At 45.2% G+C, this 23981-nt stretch overlaps 3 protein-coding genes across 3 annotated transcripts in view; all 3 read right to left on the reverse strand.

The window, feature by feature from the left end:
• LOC115547199 (mucin-2-like) overlaps positions 1-23981 on the reverse strand; it is a gene marked incomplete at both ends in the record, with an annotated part of 211274 nt that overhangs the window by 111230 nt on the left and 76063 nt on the right. The window contains one exon of the mRNA XM_030361204.1: positions 15641-15881. Within this exon, the coding sequence (XP_030217064.1) occupies positions 15641-15881 (241 nt within the window). The remainder of the gene's footprint in view (positions 1-15640; positions 15882-23981) is intronic.
• On the reverse strand, positions 5145-13508 carry LOC115547244 (uncharacterized). Its single transcript, XM_030361314.1, has 8 exons — positions 13107-13508; positions 11024-11136; positions 10630-10749; positions 9262-9286; positions 8971-9000; positions 8576-8605; positions 7810-7969; positions 5145-6790 (listed from the first exon to the last, which is right to left on the reverse strand). The coding sequence occupies exons 1-8, from the start codon at positions 13141-13143 to the stop codon at positions 6691-6693; spliced, it is 615 nt and encodes a 204-aa protein (XP_030217174.1). The 5' UTR covers positions 13144-13508; the 3' UTR covers positions 5145-6690.
• Positions 15776-22591, reverse strand: LOC115547210 (T-box transcription factor TBX3). The gene is made up of 7 exons (XM_030361265.1): positions 21051-22591; positions 20365-20632; positions 19973-20119; positions 19280-19356; positions 18300-18421; positions 17452-17852; positions 15776-16291 (listed from the first exon to the last, which is right to left on the reverse strand). The coding sequence occupies exons 1-7, from the start codon at positions 21326-21328 to the stop codon at positions 16001-16003; spliced, it is 1584 nt and encodes a 527-aa protein (XP_030217125.1). The 5' UTR covers positions 21329-22591; the 3' UTR covers positions 15776-16000.

Raw genomic sequence — 23981 nt, forward strand, 5'->3', positions numbered from 1 at the left:
TTGGATGTTAACAACACATATATTGTTTATTTCAAATTTCACGGCGTCTTGACGGGCATAAATTATGCTCAGGGCCGGTTTGCAGACGCCTTGCGGCCGCGCACAACTGTGGGCCAGTCCAACTGACTTCGCAGGCCGCTACACAATTGCGGGCCAGTCCACCTGACCTTGCTGGCCGGCCGGCCGACCGGGAAATCTCCCGATCGTCCCGACGGCCACTCCGCCTCTGGTGTAGCCTGGCTCCGCCCGCCTAAGTACTTCCGCTCAATTTGAATTTCCCCTCAGTACTAGGTCTGGACCTGCTGTATGTAATTTGGTTTTCTGGTGCCGCCACAGCGGCCCCCAATCAGCGAACAGAGGGCGTGTCTGAGAACAATGACGATAAAGTCGTACGCCAGTTTGAGTGGTTGTTGTAGGTCGGTAGTTGATTTACAATGTGCAATTTTTCCCTGATAAATTAAATTCGACGAACAAAACCTGCAGCTGTCGTTGACGGACATTTTCGTGCAGACGCGCAAGGTGTTTGGTTTGTGTACAACCTGCGCATGATTCCCGGCGCATGACATACGTCACAACCAAACGTAAGCCAAGCGATTGGTTACGGCAGATCCAGAGTGGCACTGGGCAGATCCAATCATTTTAAACTTCAACAGACACCCGCCTTCAAGTGAGTTGACGTTTGTCAATTGATTAGGTCCAGACTCTCTATACAAATGAAATGAAGTGAAGTACGAGAGTCTGGTAGAACCAGGCTACCTCTGGTGGGCAGTATGTGCCAAGAATCTGTGTCATGACATCCAATACTACCTCATCGAGTGATGATGAGGTTCGTTATTCGAAACAAATTTCAAACTGCATTGAATCATTAGTGTAAGCTAATGATAATTATTTCTGAGTAATTATTCCTCGAGCAAGATACTGAATTATTTCAGTCATCATTCACGCTGGCTCAGTGAAAACGCGTTTGCATCTCCTGTAACACCTAGTGCTTTTTGTCCCTCTCGGCAGTTCATAGACCGGAAGAACATGGAAGTCCATGAAGCCTCCATGAAGCTTACCCATCCTATGTAACTACATATTAATTATTCTTCGCTCAGGAGGAAGAGTGAGATTTTTGTCAGAGATAATTTTACACCAATGAGGACTTATTTATGAATGAATACGTTGATTTGAGGTAATAAATGAAAAATCTAAATCTAAATGTTAACATCAAATGATCCAAATCCGGATTTTTTGTGTTCTCTGGATAATATCCGGTTGCAGAAGATGTTTCCTCCGTTCAAAGTGACCGTCCGCGGGTTGGATCCGGTTGGATCCCGGCTCCAAGTACATCCTCCTGATGGACATCGTGGCGGCGGATGCCGGCGCTCGGCATAGGCAGAAAATGGGGTGGGGGCGCCCTCTGGTGGCGCCCTTAATTAATTTCTTAAAATATACGAAACAAGAGAAATGAAACCAAACATGTTCCCAAATGGAACGGAGAAGGGAGGGGGCGCGGGATTAATTGTATGGCGGCCGAAGCGTAGCGAATGCGTAGCCTTCTGGACGCGTATGCGTAGCGATGCGTTGACTATGTAATGGCCCTAGTAAGGGCGTTGAAACCCTCACTGTAGTAGCCTACGCAGAACAATGTGCGTTTAATACTGTGTGTCTTTTCGTGCAGGCTTTTCCATGTTTGTTTGCGCGTGTGTGTGTGTGTGTGCGTGTGTGTGTGTGTGTGTGTGTGTGCGCGTGTGCGCGTGCGTGTGCGCGTGTGTGTGTGTGCGTGTCTGTGTGCGCTTATGCATCATGTTTGTGCGTGTCTGTGTGGAAGCTTGAGAGAAATAGACAGAGAGGGAGAGAGTGAGAGGGGGAGCGAGAGCAGCAGCACCATGTACAATTACCATACCATTGCTCACTGTACATTCTCTCTGACATCAACCATAGGCAGTCAACTTTGCTTTAAGTATGAATTTCAGGATTCAAACTGGACATTACTTGAAAACTGTAATTTCCAGTTGATCTGCCTATGAGCAGTTTCAATACAAATCAGTGTTTTAATGAAATAAATTGTAAGTTATGTTTCTTATTCGTGAAACTTGCACGATTTTCAAATGTAGCAATTCAGGTAAAGCGAAATTGTGACATTTTCTCTGGAATACATTGCATTCTAGTGGTGTACAGTTGTACCTTATTTTACAATTGATAGCGTAGTATTGCATATTTCTACCCATTATGCAAGAAACCGTTGGTACCAACCGTGCACATGACGTTGATATGACCTACACCTAATATTTATCAACACGTTAGGAATACAGATTCACACAAGCCCACTTTAATGTGACTGTCTTTATTATTCATATTGTGATCAAAAACAACTAGAACAACAAGAATGTGTTTCAAAAAACACTTTTTTCTTAGTTTGGAAGACTGGGAAGCTAAGATAGTCCTCCATTTGATCAAGAACACAGACGACATCAAAGTTACACTTTGATGTCAAAATACCAAATCACATTAAGCATTATAAGAATATAAAAAAACAGCAATCATTTAAAAAAAAATCTATTTACACAGGGGAACGGAATTATTAAATAAAAAGTAGTTCATTATTGATAATTATTAGGTGATACAGAGAGAAAGTATCTTAGAGAGGTTTTCCGCAGGTCTCTCATTGTCGATACATAAATAGTTTGTTAAAGTTGGAGTACAGATTCGTAAAAGTTCAGAAGTTAGTGTTCTCATATTCATCAATGTTTTAATATTTATCTAATATTTATCAACACGTTAGGAATACAGATTCACACAAGCCCACTTTAATGTGACTGTCTTCATTATTCATATTGTGATCAAAAACAACTAGAACAACAAGAATGTGTTTCAAAAAACACTTTTTTCTTAGTTTGGAAGACTGGGAAGCTAAGATAGTCCTCCATTTGATCAAGAACACAGACGACATCAAAGTTACACTTTGATGTCAAAATACCAAATCACATTAAGCATTATAAGAATATAAAAAAACAGCAATCATTTAAAAAAAAATCTATTTACACAGGGGAACGGAATTATTAAATAAAAAGTAGTTCATTATTGATAATTATTAGGTGATACAGAGAGAAAGTATCTTAGAGAGGTTTTCCGCAGGTCTCTCATTGTCGATACATAAATAGTTTGTTAAAGTTGGAGTACAGATTCGTAAAAGTTCAGAAGTTAGTGTTCTCATATTCATCAATGTTTTCCTTCGTTGTTGAGGTTGTTGTGATAGTCCCGCCCTCACTCTGACCGCAATACCCATGTGTCTGAAGTCCCGCCCTCACTCTGACCGCTATACCCATGTGACTGAAGTCCCGCCCTCACTCTGACCGCTATACCCATGTGACTGAAGTCCCGCCCTCACTCTCACCGCTATACCCATGTGACTGAAGTCCCGCCCTCACTCTCACCGCTATACCCATGTGACTGAAGTCCCGCCTTCACTCTGACCGCCATACCCATGTGACTGAAGTCCCGCCCTCACTCTCACCGCTATACCCATGTGACTGAAGTCCCGCCCTCGCTCCCTCCTCTCCAGTTCCAAGAGAGGAGTAGAGGGTACAGGTAGGGGTAGAGGTAGTGTTTGTGGGTAAACTACCCACTAGTAGGCAGTGTTAGAGGTAGTGGTAGTGGGTATGGGTAGTGGTAGTGGGATAGCGTTAGTGAGCAATGGTAGGAAGTAGAGGTAGTCGTAGAGGTAGTGGTAGTGGTAGAGGCAGTGGTAGTGGTAGCGGGTAGAGGTAGTGGGTAGTGGTAATTGGTGAGGTAGTTGAAGAGCAGTGGTGGTGGCGGGTAGTCGTCGAGGTAGTGGTAGAGGTAGTGGGAGAGCGTTAGTTGGTAGCAGAAGGGGCTGGATGTAGGGGTTCTGATAGCGGTTGGCTCCAAGTGTCCAGGTCACTCTCGGTCACTCTCGGTCACTATCGGTCACTATCGGTCACTCTCGGTCACTCCCGGTCACTATTGGGCACTATCGGTCACTATTGGTCACTATTGGTCACTCTTCGTCACAATCGGTCACTCTCGGTCGCTATCAGTCCCTATTGGTCACTCTTCATCACTATCGGTCACTTTCTGTCACTCTCTGTCACTATCGGTCACTATCGGTCACTCTCGGTCACAATCGGTCACACTTCGTCACTCTCGGTCACTCTCGGTCACTCTCTGTCACTCTCTGTCACTATCGGTCACTCTCGGTCACTCTCGGTCACTCTCGGTCACTAACGGTCACTCTCGGTCACTCTCGGTCACAACCGGTCCCTATCGGTCCCTATCAGTCACTCTCTGTCACTATCGGTCACTGGGTCCAGACCCGCGGGGGGGCCGGGGGCCTGGGGGCCCGGAGATCAGGGCCCCCCTGGAGGGAGGGGGGGTGTGGTAGGGGCTGAACCTCAGCCAGGGCTGGGAGCCTCGCGGGCTGGGGCCCCCCTGGAGAGAGAGACCGGGGTGAGTCCTGGTCCTAGAGTTCTACGGTACAGAGAGAGATTCATACCCAACATGCAGGAGGATGGGTTCTGCTAGGGGCGGGCCGGCCTCTGAAGCCCTTCAGACACTAACTGGGATGAACTAACTGGGATTAAAGGGCTAAAGAAATGGGTATGTACTGTTGATTCTCTTTCTTCTGATGAATGGTCTAATTGTTAGTCGCTCTGGATAAAAGCGTCTGCTAAATGTCCTAATGCAAATGTAGATGACCTCGTTATCTATACTTACTCTTTTCAAAAAGGCTGTTTCTTCTCCTGTCAGGTGCTCTTCTGTCCATAACCATAAACGGACACACACACTTTCATTAATAACAACGTCATCTTCTTTCATCGAACACATGACAATAGTTGACATTCTTCTTACATTTTTAGTAACCTTACTTAACTATTCCAGCGTTGGCCTATCAAACCTTCAGTGTTCATTTTGAATCACTGCTGTGCATATGATTATTCTCCTATTTTAGTGGATTTGTGTGGGACGGTGTGGGTGGTAAGAGCAACGAGGCTGGCAACGAGACCATGAAGGACTAACGGGACTATCTTACTATATACTGGATCAACATACCAGACCAGACACTTAAAATGTTGTCATGTGTTTCCTTGTTCATAATATTGTATATTGTGCAGAGATTGTAAGAAGTGCAAGACTGAGACCATTTGAAATACAAGTCAAGCCAATTTATTTATGAAGCAAAGAACAATCAGAGTTGAGCCACATGCTGACGTTTCTGTGGTTAGTAACTTCCCTTCTGTGAGTCATCATCACGCCACATCGGAAGTTTAAAGAAACGCCCCCTTGCCAATGTCTCAAGAACACCGCCCATGCTGAACCCTTAACCGTATACATAATCCATCCAGAAATCAACGAGACAGGAGAATAACATGCATTTATATCTGATAGGGTTGATTATCTTGATCCGGTTAAAATATATATATATATATATATAGTTGGGTAAATTGAGTTTGAAATATATATTAGAATTTTTGTATAACATATAGATACTGTATATATCGATTTTTTTAAAAGTCTATCGTCGTTAATTAAATGCAATATTCGAGAGAAAGAGAGAGAGTGAGAGAAAGAGAGGAGTATCGAGTACAAAATTCAATGAGATGGTAATATTCATTCCTATACACGTGACTCCAAAGTGCACACCCTGGTACAGCATGAAGGTAAGGTAAGGTAAGGTACTTTTATTTATATAGCACATTTCATGCCAATGGCAACCCAAAGTGCTTTACACAAATACAATGAAGTGTTTTCCATGATAAAAGGAAGACAAGACAAAATATCTAAAAATTAAAATACATAAAATCAGATAAAAAAAAAACATAAATAAAGTGAATAATGGTTATGCATAAGGGAGAGCATATTAAACAAAAAAAATAGTCTAAGAAAAGGCAACAGAAAATAGATGGGTCTTGATACTGGTTTTAAAACTGTCAATAGAGGGTGCAGTTCTGATTGAAATTGGCAGCTGGTTCCACAGCTGAGTAGCATAAAAACTAAAGGCAGCTTCATCGCTTTTGGTTCTCACAGTTGGTTTTGTTAAAAACAGTTGGTCTTGAGATCTAAGAGGTCTAGTGGGGGTGTGGTATTGGAGGAGGTCTACGAGATAAGTGGGCCCCATTCCAGTTAGTGATTTAAAAAAAAGCAACAATACTTTAAAATCTATTCTTTGACTGACAGGGAGCCAGTGTAAAGCTTTCAGTAGGGGTGTAACGTGGTCTGACCTCTTAGCTTTCATAAGGACACTAGCAGCTGCATTCTGGATCAGCTGGAGCTGCCTGATATTTTTTTTGGGTAGGCCTGTGAGGAGACCGTTACAGTAGTCAAGCCTGCTAGAAATAAATGAAGAGAATGAAGAGCTTCCACAGCTTCCACATCATTATATATGCCTCCCATGTTGATCAGCAATCACAGTTCTAGACTGGATTTATATTATTGTTATCATTTGAACATTGTAACTCACTCCACTTAATAATAATAATAATAATAATAATAATAATAATACTTTGTCTAGTATATAATAATATAATATTCATATTTTTATAGATTTATACTATTCAGCCTATTCAGATTTATACATGATCCCGTTTCTGTGTTACTGGACCAAAATCACTCCAAAGTGCACACTCTGGTACAGCATTAAGAGTCTGCCAGCTTCCGCAGCCAATAGAACTCAAACTTGTCACGTGTCTAAACGTCTAGCATCGGTATAACCTCTGGTCTTCCATCTCCTCCACTTCCGCTTTGTGGTTCGTTTGAAGAACACGCTCTCTTGAACCGCTCGAACAAACTGTATTATTAGAAAGTGAAAAAATGGCATCATCATAAATAACCATCATGTAAATATTTCAACCATATCAAAATGTATAATTCTAAGGAAAAAAATTATATGAAAAATAATAATTTATTCAAGAATTGTGTGGTGCACAATAATCTCAAGTTACCGTTTACTATGTTATCCATAAGCCATTGCTTGGCAAAGTCCTACTATCAACAGAATCTGCTTCAACAGTAAATCAAAAGCAACCAGTCAGACCACATCAGCCTATTGATGATCTTTCTATCGTTCGCCATGTGCATACATTTCGATACAATATGTAGTCCTTGGCTCTATCGGGTGTTTAATCCATATTCAATTCAGTAATCAACTGCTAAAGATTCGTCCATGCACAAGAGCACAATAATATTGTTCGACCCCTGAATAATATGGGTTTCAAACAGCCACACTGAACATCCAGAAGAATATATGTAGGCCTACAAACACACACATTAGATTCACAGTAAAGAGGCAAAATGTTAGTACTTCCGCTCAATTTGAATTTCCCTTCAGTACTACGTCTGGGTCTGCGGTATGTTAGTGGGATTTCTCCTTCCAAATTTTCTGCGTCCAAACAGCGAACAGACGGAGCGGTTGAGAACAATGGCGTTAAAGTCAGCTCTCTTAGACGGACATCTTCACGCACAGTGTTTGGTTTGCTTACAGCCTGCGCGCAAGGCTAGTGATTGGTTTTGGCAGATCCTGAGTGGCACTGGGCAGATCCAATAGTTTTAAACTTCAACAGACCCGCCTTCAAGTGAGTTAACATTTGTCAATTGAGTAGGTCCAGACTCTCTGCACAAATGAAATGTAGTGCGAGAGTCTGGTAGGACCAGGCTAACAAAACGTGGCGATCTAAGTGAAAATATTGTTTAGCCAGCAGTGTATTAGTGAATTGCATATTGATTGATTGGGGGAGGAAGGTTCATAATTACTGGCTGAGCCTGCGACAATGAGGACATTTGACTAATCAAAAACGTTGTTTGTAATACCTGTTTTCTTTCCTTCTGCAGCAGACCAACGCAATGACCACCGCAATGACCACCGCAATGACCAAGACAGTCCCGACCACAGTCCCTGCAATGCCCCCTGGAGTCAAGACTACAGCCAGAGGTGGGGGGCTGCTGTTGTTGTTTATGGGGTCAATGCGTTCTACAAGCAGAAATACATTGAAGGGTCATTGGCAAAGCCTCTGAATCTGAATCAACGCATAGTTAGACCACATACTAATGGCTACCACACTCAGCCTCCCCCAACAGGGTTTGCTTAACTCTGTTGAACCCATATGATTCCTCTGGAATTGCTGACTATATTTCAAATTAATCTACCGATTTGGGTGTTGAATATCTTGGTTTAGGTTTGGCCAACACTACAGATTTTTCTAATTTAACGAGTTAAATCAAAGTTTTACTTTGGAATTCAGGGTTTATATACAATACTGCTTTGACCGCCATAGAGAAGAATAATAATCAACAGCAAACGATTGTATCCAGGAAAAAAACATTTGCTCATGAAATGAAAGTTTCTGACAAACAATTAGTTTAAGATTTGTCGGTGGGATTAGCTGTAGAAGTACAATTCTGGTCAAGTTAATTGTACATCCCTCAAAATACTTCAGTTAAACATTAGATGACCAAACAACAAAAACAAGCAAAGTTCAGTAGAAAAAGGGAAAACATTCAAAACATAAACAAATTATGACCACATTCGGTTCACATGTTGCCATTTGTGGAGTTGATGAAAATAATACATTCCTACCTTGAGGTTCTGTTGCAGGAGTGAAGTTAGCTGTTGAAATAAACATGCAAGGAAAATAATAACTACAACTTGAAAAGTAAATATTCAAATAATTAAACTATATTAATTTTATCATTTTAGCTGTAGTAGTACAATACTGACAGGTCAAGTTAATTGTACAGCCCTTAAAATACTTCAGGTCAACACATTAGATGACCAAACAACATTAACAACCAAAGTTCAGTATAAAAAGAAAAAACATTTAAAATAAAAACTAATACCGACCACATATGGCTTAGTTTGATTCTATATATATATATATTGTAGACATTCGTAATCTACCAGATAACTAAGACAGAAGACAATAGGTTTGCATGTTGCCATTTGTGGAGTTGGTGAAGATAATGCATCCCTACCTGGAGGTTCTGTTGCAGTAGGGCAGTCAGCTGTTGAAATAAACATGCAAAATAAACATTAACCAAAACTTAAAACCAACCATTCAAATAATTCAACTCTATACTCATTTTGTCCCCAAGATATTGGTTCCATCAACACATCAGATTAACAGGAAATTGTTTTGGGAAAATATAATTTTGACATCGAAATGATGTTTACATTGGAATAATATTTTAAGCAAAAATACATTAATTCAAAATTAAATATTTATGTTTCTCACTGATAATAATCAAGCATAAAAATAAACTCACTGGGGCAGCAGATTGGATCGTAGTGCTACAATGAGAGGAGAAAAGGAACATGTGATTTACAGGAAGTCAACTCTTCAAGTCAACTCTTAAAACACTTTCTGGGACCACTGGCTCAGAGTATGTAGAGCCTGGCCCTTGGTTCTATGAACATCCTAACTGATCTGACAGCGAAGATTTTGGAGCCCGAGCTGAGTCTGAGTCGATGCGTTTCACAGATGTATCTTCCATTTGGTAGTGTTGCAGTTTGGAAGGTGTAGAACAGATTCAGTAGCATTGATGGCTTCTAGCTGACGTCAATACCTCCTTATTCAGGGCGCACTCACACTAGGCAAAGTTGCCCTGTACCTTACTCAAGTACGATTGTGTTGGCCTGTGCTCACACTAGGCAATCTCAACTGGGCCTGAGTACGGTTGCCTCTTGTACATACGTCATCACGTCGTATTACGTTATCACCAAGCGTCCGCAGCTTAGTAGAACAACAATGGAGAACAACACAGAGAGCACAATAGGCACTTAACTGACTTTGTTGCTTATTTGGAGCCGTTCTACTCAGATACAGCGCTCTCTCACTGAGCGTTTTTTTACACTGCCAAATATGCCGTCTTTATGGGCGCCTCTTTCCCGGCATGGTCCGCGCGTTTGCACTGCCCGAGGTAAATTGCCTGCTTGAGCTAGCACCCCAATTTACCCTCCTGAACCCTGCACACATTGGCGGTTTATTGGGTTTCATTCTGTTGTAAATGTGACGGCTCCGCGGTTCCGGGAGGGGGTTGCGCTGTCTGCACAGAGACAAAGCAACGATATCTTGATCAGTTAACTTCTAACTTGAGAGAAAGTGAAATCCGGGAGCTGCTGATCATGTGAGAGAAGGTGATGCAGTCGTATTAAACAAAGACGTTGAAAGATGGTGCGATCTACGAGAGAGACGCAGAGGAACTGTCTTTACAAGGCTTTTGTCTGATTAAAAAACAGTGGTCAGCAACATTGCGATAACATAGCCTTACATCCTACTTTTCAACTATAGGCCCGCTAAACCTGCAGAGAGAAACCTTATGTGAGCTCGGAGGACCAGGTTGGTCCATGGTTATACAGGAGTAGCAATATCACCAATCTGTTTCTTATTTTAATGAATAGGCTACTCATGAAATAAGGAACAATCCTGATATAGTGGCTATATTGTGAGGATATGATACAAATGTTTGGAAATCAGACTCACTAAAAGTTTTGTATCAGAAGTGTTTTTTTTAAACCATATTTAAACACTGTGCAGAGATTGGCTCAGTGCCAGCTTCAGAAAATATTCAGAGATGACAACAATGCACAGGGCTTCCTATCTGAATGGAGGTCAAGTACTGAGGTTCTCTTACCTTCAGATGGCACATAGTTTCAACACAAACGTTCTTCAGGCATCCAAGCAAAGTGAGAGAGGAGTGAGATGAGGATGTACCTCCATTATTGGGTTCTTCTTCAGTTGCCAGTATGGTGCCCTGTAGTTCAAGCATACAGGAGGAATGTGTAGGGCTTTTAGACATGATTGACAGCACTGTATTCACTTAAATTGTTTCATGCCTTCAAAATGTTGTGGATTAAGAGGAATTTAACCCCACGATATAATCGTGGGGTTAAAAATTATAATTGTTACGTCAACATAATGCCAATAAAACAATAGGCTATTAAACTCATTGAATAACACATTCAGCTACTCATTTTTATATCAATCACAATCACTCAATAATCCACTTTAATAAATGTTTAACTTACATTAGAATCAGCCCATCTGTAATAACACGTTGGATTGCTCTTAGGGTTTGAGATGTTGTACGTCGTTGCTTTGCCCTGATGGGTGAATGTGCACGGGTCACCAAATACACCAACTGTAGATGAAAGAGAAAGGGTGTCTAACTATATTGTGTATCTATAACAAAGAATATAGGGACATCAATATGAACCTTTGTACAATCTTATCTTTGAAGAAATTAACCTGAATGAACACGAGGTAATGAAGAGGAAGATGTAGACCTGACATGGACAGACATTAAACGATAGGCCTACCAAATAAACAATGAAGCATTAAATAAGACACAGCCAGGCTCAATACAATTCTAGTGAAGCTAATACAGATAAGGAGGTTGATTATCTAGTTTGAATTCTTTGAAAAGCCTAATAAAGGAGGTTCCTTTATTAGACTTGGCCAAGAATTCAAACTAATAGCTTGCCGTGCAACAGGGGGATAATAAAAAACAAACAGAGTACCCGTGAGGTATTTATGGACAAGGAAAATGTCAAGCAGAAGTTAGCAGGCTACACTGTGTCGGGGTGCTATGAGGTCACGATGCTTACGTAGCTGCGGCGGTTTTCGCCATCCGGCTTAAACCCCGGCCTAGCATAAGGGTACTGTCGGCGTACTTATCAGTGGCGGAACAACTTTACAAAGGGCCCTGTGGCAGATATGGGTCATGCCCTGTGGCAGATATGGGTTCCCCCCCAACACACACACACACACACACACACACACACACACACACACACACACACACACACACACACACACACACACACACACACACACACACAGGCTATTCTCATTACTAGAGTTTACTTCCTGATGCTTAACCCTCCCCGTTAATCCAGGCTTGGGCCCAGCACCTAGTTTACCTGATTTGCCCCCTTAAGTGGGCTGGCTTGATTAGGCTAAACTACAAACATGACATCTATTATAAAATTCCAACTAAATAAAGACACATACACACTCAGGCACCACATCTGATGGGCCCATAGTAGGCTAGTCCAACAATAATATTGGATAGTTTTAGAAGTTCTAAGAACGTATAGATACATATGGCAAATTATAAACAAAAATATTAGAAGGTCTGGTTGGGGCATAATATAATAACCCTTAAACTGTTTTATTTGATATAATTATTTTCCTTTTATAATCTACCTATATATTTTGTGATAGAAATGTTGGTAGTTTGAGGAATTGTAAAAATGCCATTTTGCAACCCAACCTGTAGGCCTATACAGGCCTAACATTAACTGTTCATCTCGATTTTATTGACAAGGCATTCGACGCGCCTTGGTTTCAGCAAAGTCATTGACGATGTGCGTGTGCTCGTTCACTCTCAATTGACAAGATGATGAATGGCCATATCGTCTCTGAGAGAGTAAATGAGCAGCCTACAGCTACGGTTGACGTTAGATGATTTTCAACGAGCAGATATGGTAGGTATCCATCATGCTTTTGGGTACCATATCATGAATTTATTTGATTAAATACGAAAAGCAAGAACATAGATTAACAAAAAAGTCACTAATGTATTCCTTTTCAAGATTGTTTGCGGGATTTCATCTCACTGATTTTTTATATTTTTTGACTTTGACTACCACCATGATCAAATAGTATATCTAAAATCGTTGGTAATCCTAAATGTCGACTTCAGTTACCGGAGGACACGCAGACTGAAGTTGGCTACATGCCCTGACATGCCCTGATGGTGAGGAAACCCCCCACGCCGATAGTGATTGGCCCAGCCCAGGGTCAATTGGGCCGCTGATCAACTGGTGGTCGGACCAATATCTACAAAAAAAGTGCCGTGACTATCGACCCACCGGGAAAATCCCCGGCTCATCCCGCAGCGCGAGTATGGGCACTTGCATTCCACGCCCTGCCCCAAGCCAGGGAGCAGGGTGTCCTCATTTAAAGTTTGAGAATAAGTTGATATTTACCAGATACAACTGCGAGTAATTTAGACCTATTGTTTATATCCGATGGAATGCGAGATAGTCGCATGTTCACCGGCCCACACGCTCTCACTCGAAATATAGTCCACGCTTACCAACTTACCGGTAAAGGCTGGAATTAATAAAAAAAGCCACTTCATTCCGACTCCAAATTCGATCCTTTGTGGTATGGTCGTCTCGGGCTAGGTATGACTCGGAGAGTGGTTAATGTTCCACAGGTTGTTTATTTTAACAGAGACACAAGGTAAACGAGCTTGCGTTCTGTGAACAGGTGAACAGAGTAGCCTATAGTGCAGAATGGTAAATAAGCCACGCCTAATTTTTTTTACCCGGGTAAACCCCCGGTCTGTCTTGGCTTAAGCGGAAATTGCAAAATCTACAAAAAATCTACAAAATTATAAAATGGTGTTGTCCATTATGTGGAGAAGAAACCATTGAAACATGTCTCCGAGACGCGCCGAAACTCCGAGGAGGCAACATGTCAGCCGTCACCTCCGGGGCTCAGAGACTCGCTCAGAGAGCCGCCAAGAGGCTCTGATGAGCTCGGAGCGGGACGCAGAGGAACATGAGGAAAACAGGAGAGACATGCGAGCAACGGCATTTTCATCCGTTACATAAATATCTCATACATAAATAAAAGAATATCATTACTAAATAATTATGCAGACTTTATAATAATAATAATTACAAAGAGTAATATTTAATTAATTTGCGGTGCTGTGATGCGTTTTCATCAGTGTGTGTGTGTGTGTGTGTGTGTGTGTGTGTGTGTGTGTGTGTGTGTGTGTGTGTGTGTGCGTGTGCGTGTGTGCGTGTGTGTGTGTCTGTGTGTCTGTGTGTGTGTGTCTGTGTGCGCTTATGCATCATGTTTGTGCGTGTGTGGAGGCTTGAGAGGAGTGGACAGAGGGGGAGAGAGGGAGCTATAGGCCATCAGGAGAGAGTGAGAGGGGGAGAGCAAGAGCGAAGGAGCGAGAGCAGCAGAGCCATGAAGACTGTGCCTTTGTGCTAGTGTAAAGCTGGAGAGACCACATTTTTCACATGCACTGTACATCCAGGCCTGCATCGCATCAGCTCCACTGTGGTGGAGGAGACCTCTGGGGGTCCAAGGCTAGGCATCACAGCACTAGCCTGGCCTCCTGCACTCCTATACGGATGACAAGGAGGCACTCGCACTTATTGTTTGTTGTAGCCACAGAGAGACATATCAATCATATGTAACAGCTGTAACAGCAAAACAATAACAATCAGCGTCAGTACCATCCTTCTCCACGAGGTGGCACCAGTAGACAGCGTTTGGCTCACTGCACTTTCTCTCTGACATCAACCCTCGACAGTCAACTTTGCTCTAAGCATGAATTTCAGGATTCAAACTGGACATTACTTGAAAACTGTAATATCCAGTTGATCCGCCTATGAGCAGTTTCAATACAAATCGGTGTTTTAATGAAATAAATTGTAAGTTATGTTTCTTTATTGGTGAAATGTGCAGCATTTTCAATTGTAGTAATTCAGGTAAAGCAAAATTGTGACATTTTCTCTGGAATACATTGCATTCTAGTGGTGCACAGCTGTACCTTATTTTACAATTTATAGCTTAGTATTGCATATTTCTACCCATTATGCAAGAAACTGTTGGTACCGTGCACATGACGTTGATATGACCTACACCTTATATTTATCAACAAGTTAGGAATACAGATTCACTCAAGCCCACTTAAACGTGATTGTCTTTATTATTCATATTGTGATCAAAAACAATAAGAATGTGTTTCAAAAAACACTTTTTCTTTTAAAGAGTCCTCTCTTAGTTTGGAAGATTGGGAAGCTAAGATGGTCCTCAATTTGATGAAGAACACAGACGACATCAAAGTTACACCTTGATGTCAAAATACAAAATCACATTAAGCATTATAAGAATATAAAAAAACAGCAATCGTTTAAAAAAAATTCTATTTACACAGGGGAACGGAATTATTAAATAAAAAGTAATGCATTATGGGTAATTATGAGGTGATACAGAGCGAAAGTATCTTAGAGAGGTTTTCCGCAGGTCTCACTTTGTCGATACATAAATAGTTTGTTAAAGTTATGTTGGAGTACAGATTCGTTGAAGTTCAGAAAAGTGTTCTCATATTCATCAATGATTTCCTTCGTTGTTGAGGTTGTTGTGAAAGTCCCGCCCTCACTCTGACCGCTATACCCATGTGACTGAAGTCCCGCCCTCGCTCTCACCGCTATACCCATGTGACTGAAGTCCCGCCCTCACTCTCACCGCTATACCCATGTGACTGAAGTCCCGCCCTCACTCTGACCGCTATAGCCATGTGACTGAAGTCCCGCCCTCACTCTCACCGCTATACCCATGTGACTGAAGTCCCGCCCTCACTCTGACCGCTATACCCATGTGATTGAAGTCCCGCCCCCGCTCCCTCCTCTCCTGTTCCAAGAGAGGAGTAGAGGGTACAGGTAGGGGTAGAGGTAGGGGTAGAGGTAGTGGTAGAGGTAGTGGTAGAGGTAGTGATAGTGGTAGAGGTAGTGGTAATGGTAGAGGGTAGTGGTAGAGGTAGAGGTAGTGGGTAGTGGTAGAGGTAGTGGGTAGTGGTAGAGGTAGAGGTAGTGGTAGTGGTAGAGGTAGTGGTAGAGGTAGAGGTAGTGGTAGTGGGTGAGGTAGTGGTAGTGGTGGAGGTAGTGGTAGTGGTAGAGGTAGTGGTAGTGGTAGTGGTAGAGGTAGTGGTAGTGGTAGTGGTAGTGGTAGAGGTAGTGGTAGTGGTAGAGGTAGAGGTAGTGGTAGTGGTGGAGGTAGTGGTAGAGGTAGAGGTAGTGGTAGAGGTAGAGGTAGTGGTAGTGGGTGAGGTAGTGGTAGTTGGTGAGGTAGTGGGAGAGTGTTAGTTGGCAGCAGTAGGGGCTGGATGTAGGGGTTGTGATAGCGGTTGTCTCCAAGGGTCTAGGTCCCTATCGGTCACTATCGGTCACTACCGGTCACTCTTGGTCACCGCTTCACTCGCTGGGTCCAGACCCGCGGGGGGGCCGGGGGCCCGGCGGGCCTGGGGGCCCGGAGGTCAGGGGCCCCCTGGAGGGAGGGGGGGTGTGGTAGGGGCTGAACCTCAGCCAGGGCTGGGAGCCTCGCGGGCTGGCGGGCCTCTTGGTGGCGGTGGTGCTGGGGGGCCCCGGGGGGGGGGCCAATCCCGGGGGCCACCCTGCAGGCCCTACCGCCCCCCCCAGGAGGCCGTAGGGGTGGGGGAGCCCCCCTTCTCCTCCCCCTCCTCCACTCAGGGACACGGAGACCCCCTGGAGAGAGAGACCAAGATGAGTCCTGTATGTAGCGATCTACGGTATAGAGAGAGACTTAGGCCCATCCCATTTCTACCCCTTACCCCTTCCCCTTACCCCTTCCCCTTACCCCTTCAAAACAAGGGGGAGGGGTAAGGGGAAGGGGTAAGGGGTATAAATGGGATTGGGCTTTATGTCCAATATACAAGACAGGTTGTGATAGGGGCGTGGCCGGCCTCTGAAGCCCTGGAGACCCACTGTGATGAACTGCGGATCAAGGGCCGTAGACTTAGTTTTAGATTTACTCTCTTCAACAAGGCTGTTTCTTCTCCTGTCCTGAACGGTCAGGAGAGCACCTGTCTGTCCTCCTACCTGAGGAGCACCTGTCCATCTGTCCTCCTCCCTGAGAGCACCTGTCTGTCCTCCTACCTGAGGAGCACCTGTCTGTCTGTCCTCCTACCTGAGGGGAGCACCTGTCTGTCTGTCCTCCTACCTGAGGAGAGCACCTGTCTGTCTGTCCTCCTACCTGAAGGGAGCACCTGTCTGTCTGTCCTCCTCCCTGAGGAGAGCACCTGTCTGTCTGTCCACCTACCTGAGGAGAGCACCTGTCTGTCTGTCCTCCTACCTGTGGGGAGCACCTGTCTGTCTGTCCTCCTACCTGAGGAGAGCACCTGTCTGTCTGTCCTCCTACCTGGGGAGAGCACCTGTCTGTCCTCCTACCTGAGGAGAGCACCTGTCTGTCCTCCTACCTGAGGAGAGCACCTGTCTGTCTGTCCTCCTCCCTGAGGAGAGCACCTGTCTGTCTGTCCTCCTACCTGAGGAGAGCACCTGTCTGTCTGTCCTCCTACCTGAGGAGAGCACCTGTCTGTCTGTCCTCCTACCTGAGGAGAGCACCTGTCTGTCTGTCCTCCTACCTGAGGAGAGCACCTGTCTGTCTGTCCTCCTCCCTGAGGAGAGCACCTGTCTGTCGGTCCTCCTACCTGAGGAGAGCACCTGTCTGTCTGTCCTCCTACCTGAGGAGAGCACCTGTCTGTCCTCCTCCCTGAGGAGAGCACCTGTCTGTCTGTCCTCCTCCCTGAGGAGAGCACCTGTCTGTCTGTTCACCTACCTGAGGAGAGCACCTGTCTGTCTGTTCACCTACGTACCTGAGGAGAGCACCTGTCTGTCTGTCCTCCTACCTGAGTCACCAACAGCCGCCCGGCGCCGCAGATCGCCCGTGGGAGGAGGGCGGCCGGCCCGGGGTTCAGGAACACCGCCGGGTACCCCAGCTTGATCAGGGGCTGCGGGTAGAACCCCAACGCAGACAGACCCCCCGCGGTCAGCCACGCCGCGGGCAGCACGCCGTCTCTGGCCACGCCCCGCTCCCGCTCCGTCTCGCCGTGGGGTCGGGGGGGTTTGGGGGTCGTCCTGTGGAGCGCGCCGTGTCTGTTCCCGGACCCCGGGTGTCGGGGCCTCAGAGGGGGGGAGTCTCGTTCGGTGAGGTCCAGAGGAGACCCAGGGCCCCCCCAGCGACCGGGGTCTCCGGGGGACCCCTGCTGCAGGGGACTGAGGTCTTCATCGCTCTCCGCCTTCCTCCCGTCTGAGGAAGGAGGAGCGTTTCCATTGGTTGATACTGATACTTTAGTCACTGCCACAGACGAGCTGATTGGATGGCACGGTGTTCACACTGTGATAAGCTTTAGGGCGTAGATTCCCATTCTTCCAACCAGGATGTATTCACTCACAGTGACTCATTCACTCATTGGAAGACACAAAACATCATCCACCAATTACCACGTATTTACAGATGGAAGCCATCTGTCATTGAAAGACAGAATCACTCAGTATTTACTATAGAGTAGAGGCTGTCCTCCAACATGACCGTGAAATCGTAGGACATCGGGAATCGAACCAAGTATCTTTCATAGCCCAACACCCCTAACCACCACACTATCACTCCCTTTATGACACAAGGTACAATCCCTGTGAGAACACAACTCATCTGAACTCATGATCACATTGGTTCCTAGTGTTAAAGAACAAGCACCGTGATTGGCTGTCGGGATGGAGGCGGGCCCCCTGGCGCCGGTCAGGTGACAGGAGGAGTCGTCTGAGTCCGGGTCCTGGGGGCCGGGTTCCTCCTCCCCCTCTGAGGGCCTCCACTGCTTCCTGACGGAGGGGGGCGAGAGATGAGGTCATCACGCGAGAGGTGAGGACATCACACGGGGACGAGGGATAAGGTCATCACACAGGGACGAGAGATGAGGTCATCACACGAGAGGTGAGGTCATCACACGGGGACGAGGGATAAGGTCATCACACAGGGACGAGAGATGAGGTCATCACACAGGGATGAGAGATGAGGTCATCACACGAGAGGTGAGGTCATCACAATGTGTGATGAGGTCATTAAACGGGGACGAGGGATGAGGTCATCACATGGGGACGAGAGATGAGGTCATCACACAGGGATGAGAGTTGAGGTCATCACACAGAGACGAGAGATGAGGTCATCACAACAAGAGATGAGGTCATCACATGGGGACGAGAGATGAGGTCATCACACGAGAGATGAGGTCATCACATGGGGACGAGAGATGAGGTCATCACGCGAGAGATGAGGTCATCACACGGGGACGAGAGATGAGGTCATCACAACGAAAGATGAGGTCATCACACGGGGACGAGAGATGAGGTCATCACACGAGAGATGAGGTCATCACAACGAAAGATGAGGTCATCACAACGAAAGATGAGGTCATCACACGGGGACGAGAGATGAGGTCATCACACGAGAGATGAGGTCATCACACAAGAGATGAGAGATGTGGTCATCACAACAACAGATGGAGTCATCAGAACGACAGATGAAGTCATGAAGAGAGATGAGGTCATCACAATGAAAGGCGAGGTCACCACAACGACGATGAGGTCATCCCACCCGGACGAGAGGTCAGGGGTCAAGTGTCCTCCCGTGTGAGTCACTGGTCCACGGCAGAATGGAAACAGACCTTAGGTTGACGTTACCTCTTCTCTCGTCTTCCGTTTCCTGCGTCTCTGAAGCCTTTAGCAAATGGGTTGTTGTCTATCTTCAGCTGCGTGATCTGGAGACGAAACAACGCTGAGTCAGAGACGACCTGCTCACTGGAGGGGATGTTCTGTTATGATGTTGATAACGTAGGTTCTACGTTATTAAGTTGATAACATGTTCTATATTAATACGTTGACAACATTTGTATGAACGTATGTATGTAGGTATGCGAGTATGTACAGTATGTATGTATGTGCGTACGTACATATGTATGCACTCATGCAGTGCTCATCTATGACGTGTGCATGTTTAAATAACCCCAAACTGGCCGGCCTGCAGAGTAGAATTACTTTCCACTCATTTCCACCGTCTGTTTGTTGATCTAACTTTCAGGCTCTCTGCTTTAACAAAGCTGTCCAAGGAAGAGGAAGATGGAATACGTATGGTGATTGGTAAATACTCAAGGACCTTGAGAAATCACAATTATGGAAGGGAAGAGGGAAAAGAGAGAGAGAGAGAGAGAGAGAGAGAGAGAGAGAGAGAGAGAGAGAGAGAGAGAGAGAGAGAGAGAGAGAGAGAGAGAGAGAGAGAGAGAGAGAGAGAGAGAGAGAGAGAGAGAGAGAGAGAGAGCCTACAGAGTGAGAGCACCATTCCTACTGGGAGTGCTGGGAGAACTGGAGTGTCCCTACCTTGTCGTTCTGGTAGGCGGTGACGGCTATGAACTCTGTCTCCGGGAACACGATGGTGCGGAAGGTGCTGTAGGGCAGCCTGAGGATGTCGTTGGTCCTCACGATGTGGAACCGCGGCTGGTACTTGTGCATCGAGTTCAGAATGGTCTGGAAAGAACGAAGAAATTAGTTCACTTCAAAATAAAAGATCAAGTGTGCAATATATTACTTTATTTTAATTATATGCTTACAACCTACGAAATATTGTACAATATAACATTTACAAAGGTGTGCATTTTATGTAACGGTTGGGAAAACATACATAGAGAATCATACGAATAACAATATTTTAAATCAAAATGTTAAATCAGCAAAACGCCGATTTTACTTTGACTTATTCGTTTTTTACCCACATATCCGTGCTTATCCGACGTGTTGTTGGTGAGTTTGAGCTTGTGGAAAGCCACCGGCTTGGACATCCACTGGTCTCCGGTGGACGGGCTCTCCGGGTGGATGTACATCCGTCTGGGCATCTCCGGGTCGGCCTGGCCCGCCACCGTCCACCACGAGTGGTTGAACTTGTAGCGCCGGTCGTCCGCCGCCACGATGTCCATCAGGAGGATGTACTTGGAGCCGGGATCCAACCCGAGGACGGTCACTTTGAACGGAGGAAACATTCTTCTGGAACGGATATTATCCAGAGAACAGAAAATCAGGATTTGGATCATTTGATGTTAACAAGACATTTACAGTGCATTTAGCAGACGCTTTTAATCAAAACGACTTACAATAAGTACATTTGTCAGAGGTTATGAATATTGAAGCCTATGAAGATTATTACGGATTTTGTAATATATATATCTTTATCTATAACAACAATATCCCCAAAGCCAGCAGGGAAAGCATACTTCTAAAATCGAAAGAGAAAATCAGTAGGCCTAGTAGAATACACTTTCTTTGTGTCACAATCCCACTCGATGTATTTTGGGATAACTTTGGGATAATATCGCCGCTGCTCTCGGACTTTTCTCTAAATGTCCGCAGATAAGATTCATTCGTATCGTTTAAATTGAATTGAGAAACACGTGTGTGCATTTACCTCCCGGACTTGGTGATGACCATCTCCGTCCCCATGTGATGGAACTCCCCCCACAGACCACCCGCCTCCAGGGTGACTCTGGGATCATCCGCGGGGCGCTCCTCCGCGAGCCGCGCAGAGCGAGCCCCTCGAACTTGGTGTGGGTGACCCCCCTCTCCCGGTCCCCCGCTGGGGTCCGCCTCGTCACAGAGCCCGCGGTCCGGGAAACGTTTGCCGAGGATACCGGGGGGTAACGGGAAACCGGGGAGAAACGGAACAGTGGCTACAAAGTCGGTCATGTCGGCCGCGCGGCAGGGACGGAATGGGGCGCGATCCGTGGCGACTCCGGCGCTGAGTGGGAGGGGAGCGGGGGGGGGGTCCCAAGGGTGCACACGACGCGTCTACATCCAACGTGTCGATGAACATTCCGTGAAGCTACATTACGCATCGTATGAGAGGCTATCAGGGACTTAAACAACTGTAACCGGAATTTTAGGATATATAGCAGCCGCGGTCTGCATCGCGCGTAGAGAGGAGAGATGAGAAGAGTCCAGACGCTGCGTAAAGGCTGAGGAGAGTTGAGAAGAGCCCAGACGCATGAGATAGTGGCTGGCCCGCAGCTCACTAGTGGTCAGATGAACTGCAAAGGAAAGCGCCTCAGATCAAATCCATCCTAATCCATTTGTGTGATTTAAGAATGCAACGTGCTGAATCTCAGGTGGTGAAGCTTGAGCGTAGATACCAAACTTTCAGAGAATTTGTTGGATTCTCTAGGCCCGGTCCAGGGCTGGAAGGCGCTGGTCATGATTGGCTCAAATAGGAGGTCACCATACGTATTTTGGAGACATATGCTTTGGTCATGGTACAACATCAGTCAAGCAGTTATTTGGATTGATAATGTTTCACCTGACCACTCTTATTTAGCATTTTGTTATGCATTAAAGCATGCAGTCATCCAAGTATTTAGTTGATCATCTAGGCACGCACACATCCAAAAGAGAGTTAGGGTCTACTTTCATCTGGTGGACAAACAATACAACTTAGCCAACCCTTTCAACTCTACCTACTTACCAATTGCCCCTGAAAATAGACACGTGCAGAAGGGCCCGATAGACACGTGCAGAAAGGCCCGATGGGAGCAACATGGTTGGACTCATTGGAGCCTGTGGAGGTCCATTGGTGTGCTTTGGAAGGGGTTTGGTCGATTGCAAATTTAGTCAAGTTTCCGCTTATAGGTGCAGTGATAAAAACTCCAATGAAATCCCATATCTCCAGAAGGGAAGTTCGTAGCAAGATGGGGGTGACATTTTTGGACTTGCTGGGGCCTGTAGATGCCAATTAATGGCATGGTTTATGTGGAACAATAGCGGTTGGGGAAACTCAATGATGTCATTACACTCTTTTTCCTCTCATAACCATAAACGGACACACACTTAGATTAATAACAACAATTTCAACTTCATTCATCGAACACATGACAATAGCGTTTCTTACATGTTAAGTAACCTTACTTACTATTCCAGCGTTGGCCTATCAAACCTGCAGTGTTCATTTTGAATCACTGCTGTTGCAGATGATTATTATAATAATAATAATAAATGAAATTTATATAGCGCTTAATATGGTACTCTAAGACGCTTATATATAATATTATTATATATAATATCTAATATTATAAATATATTACTGGATACGCAGTTATAAGCAAAGTCCAACAGGCTCCCACAGTGAAACAAGCATCTCCTACTTTGGTGGATTTGTGTGGGACATGGTAAGGCAACGAAACTGGCAAAGAGACAATGAAGGACTAAAGGGACTATCTTACTACAGTATATGCTGGATCAACATACCAGACCAGGGGCCTCATGTACTAAGGTTGCGTACGCACAAAAACGTGGCGTACGTCCTTTTCCACGCTCACGTTCAGATGTACAAAACGTGAAATCACCGTAAAAATGTGCGGTCCCCACGCCAGCTCCAGAGCTGTCGTACGCACGTTTCTACAGCTATTGTTCCTTTGGCGACACTTAGAGGTGACGCTGGGAAACTGGGAAAAAAGGTGAAAACAATGACTCAGAGTGATTTGCACATCAGAGACACACTAATGAACAATTAACACGCCTTGCAATTATATGGGTGGCTATAAAAGCATGCGCAATGGATGAAGAAAATTGTTTTAAAAATGGCTGCGTTAGCGTTGTTAGAGGACATCGCAAATGGTCAAATCTGAATCCGTGCCCTCTCCTTGCTTGTCTATTCAAAAATAAAAAATTTAAGTTAATAAACACGAGTCAAAGTCTTTAATATCCTGGCATCTTTACGCGCGACTTATGTGTATTGCAAGCAGCCAATTGTATGACCACGTATAATTACAGCATTTATGACTTCAGCATATTTACCTTGGGGATGATCGGCGTCCCCTTCATGGGCTCCCACCACTCCGGTGAGAGCTGTGTCACCGATCAAAGCGGCCACTCTCAAATCGAAGGGGGAGAGTTCCCCCACTCCCGTCCCCCCACCTGTTGCGGTCACGCTTCGGCTGTGGGCAGAAACCCTCCGCTTCACCTCCACCTTGAGGTCTGACCACTTTTTTTTAATTTCAGAGTGTGTGCGCTGCTGAGACCCCACTGCATTGATGGCCTCGCAAACACACTCCCACTCACTTCTCTTTTGTTTTGCATTTATCCCTGTTGACAGGGTTCCAATAGCATATGCTTGCGCATTTCTACCTCGTGGAGCAAAATCTCGAGCTCAGACTCCGTGAAGTTTCGTTTTTTGCCTCTGTTCATGGTGCCAGGTGATCGGATTAAGAGGTGAATCTCAGGTCCAGAGGCCTATTTAAATGAAATTGCATATTTAAATGAGGGCGTGGACAGGGAGGAGTTTGGCACCTTGGCATGTGCGCTCAATTCCACGTTGATCGAGATGTACGAAAGAAACGTGCTTGGATCC

Source organism: Gadus morhua, chromosome 7 (assembly GCF_902167405.1).
Source record: "Gadus morhua chromosome 7, gadMor3.0, whole genome shotgun sequence".
Lineage (NCBI taxonomy): Eukaryota > Metazoa > Chordata > Actinopteri > Gadiformes > Gadidae > Gadus > Gadus morhua.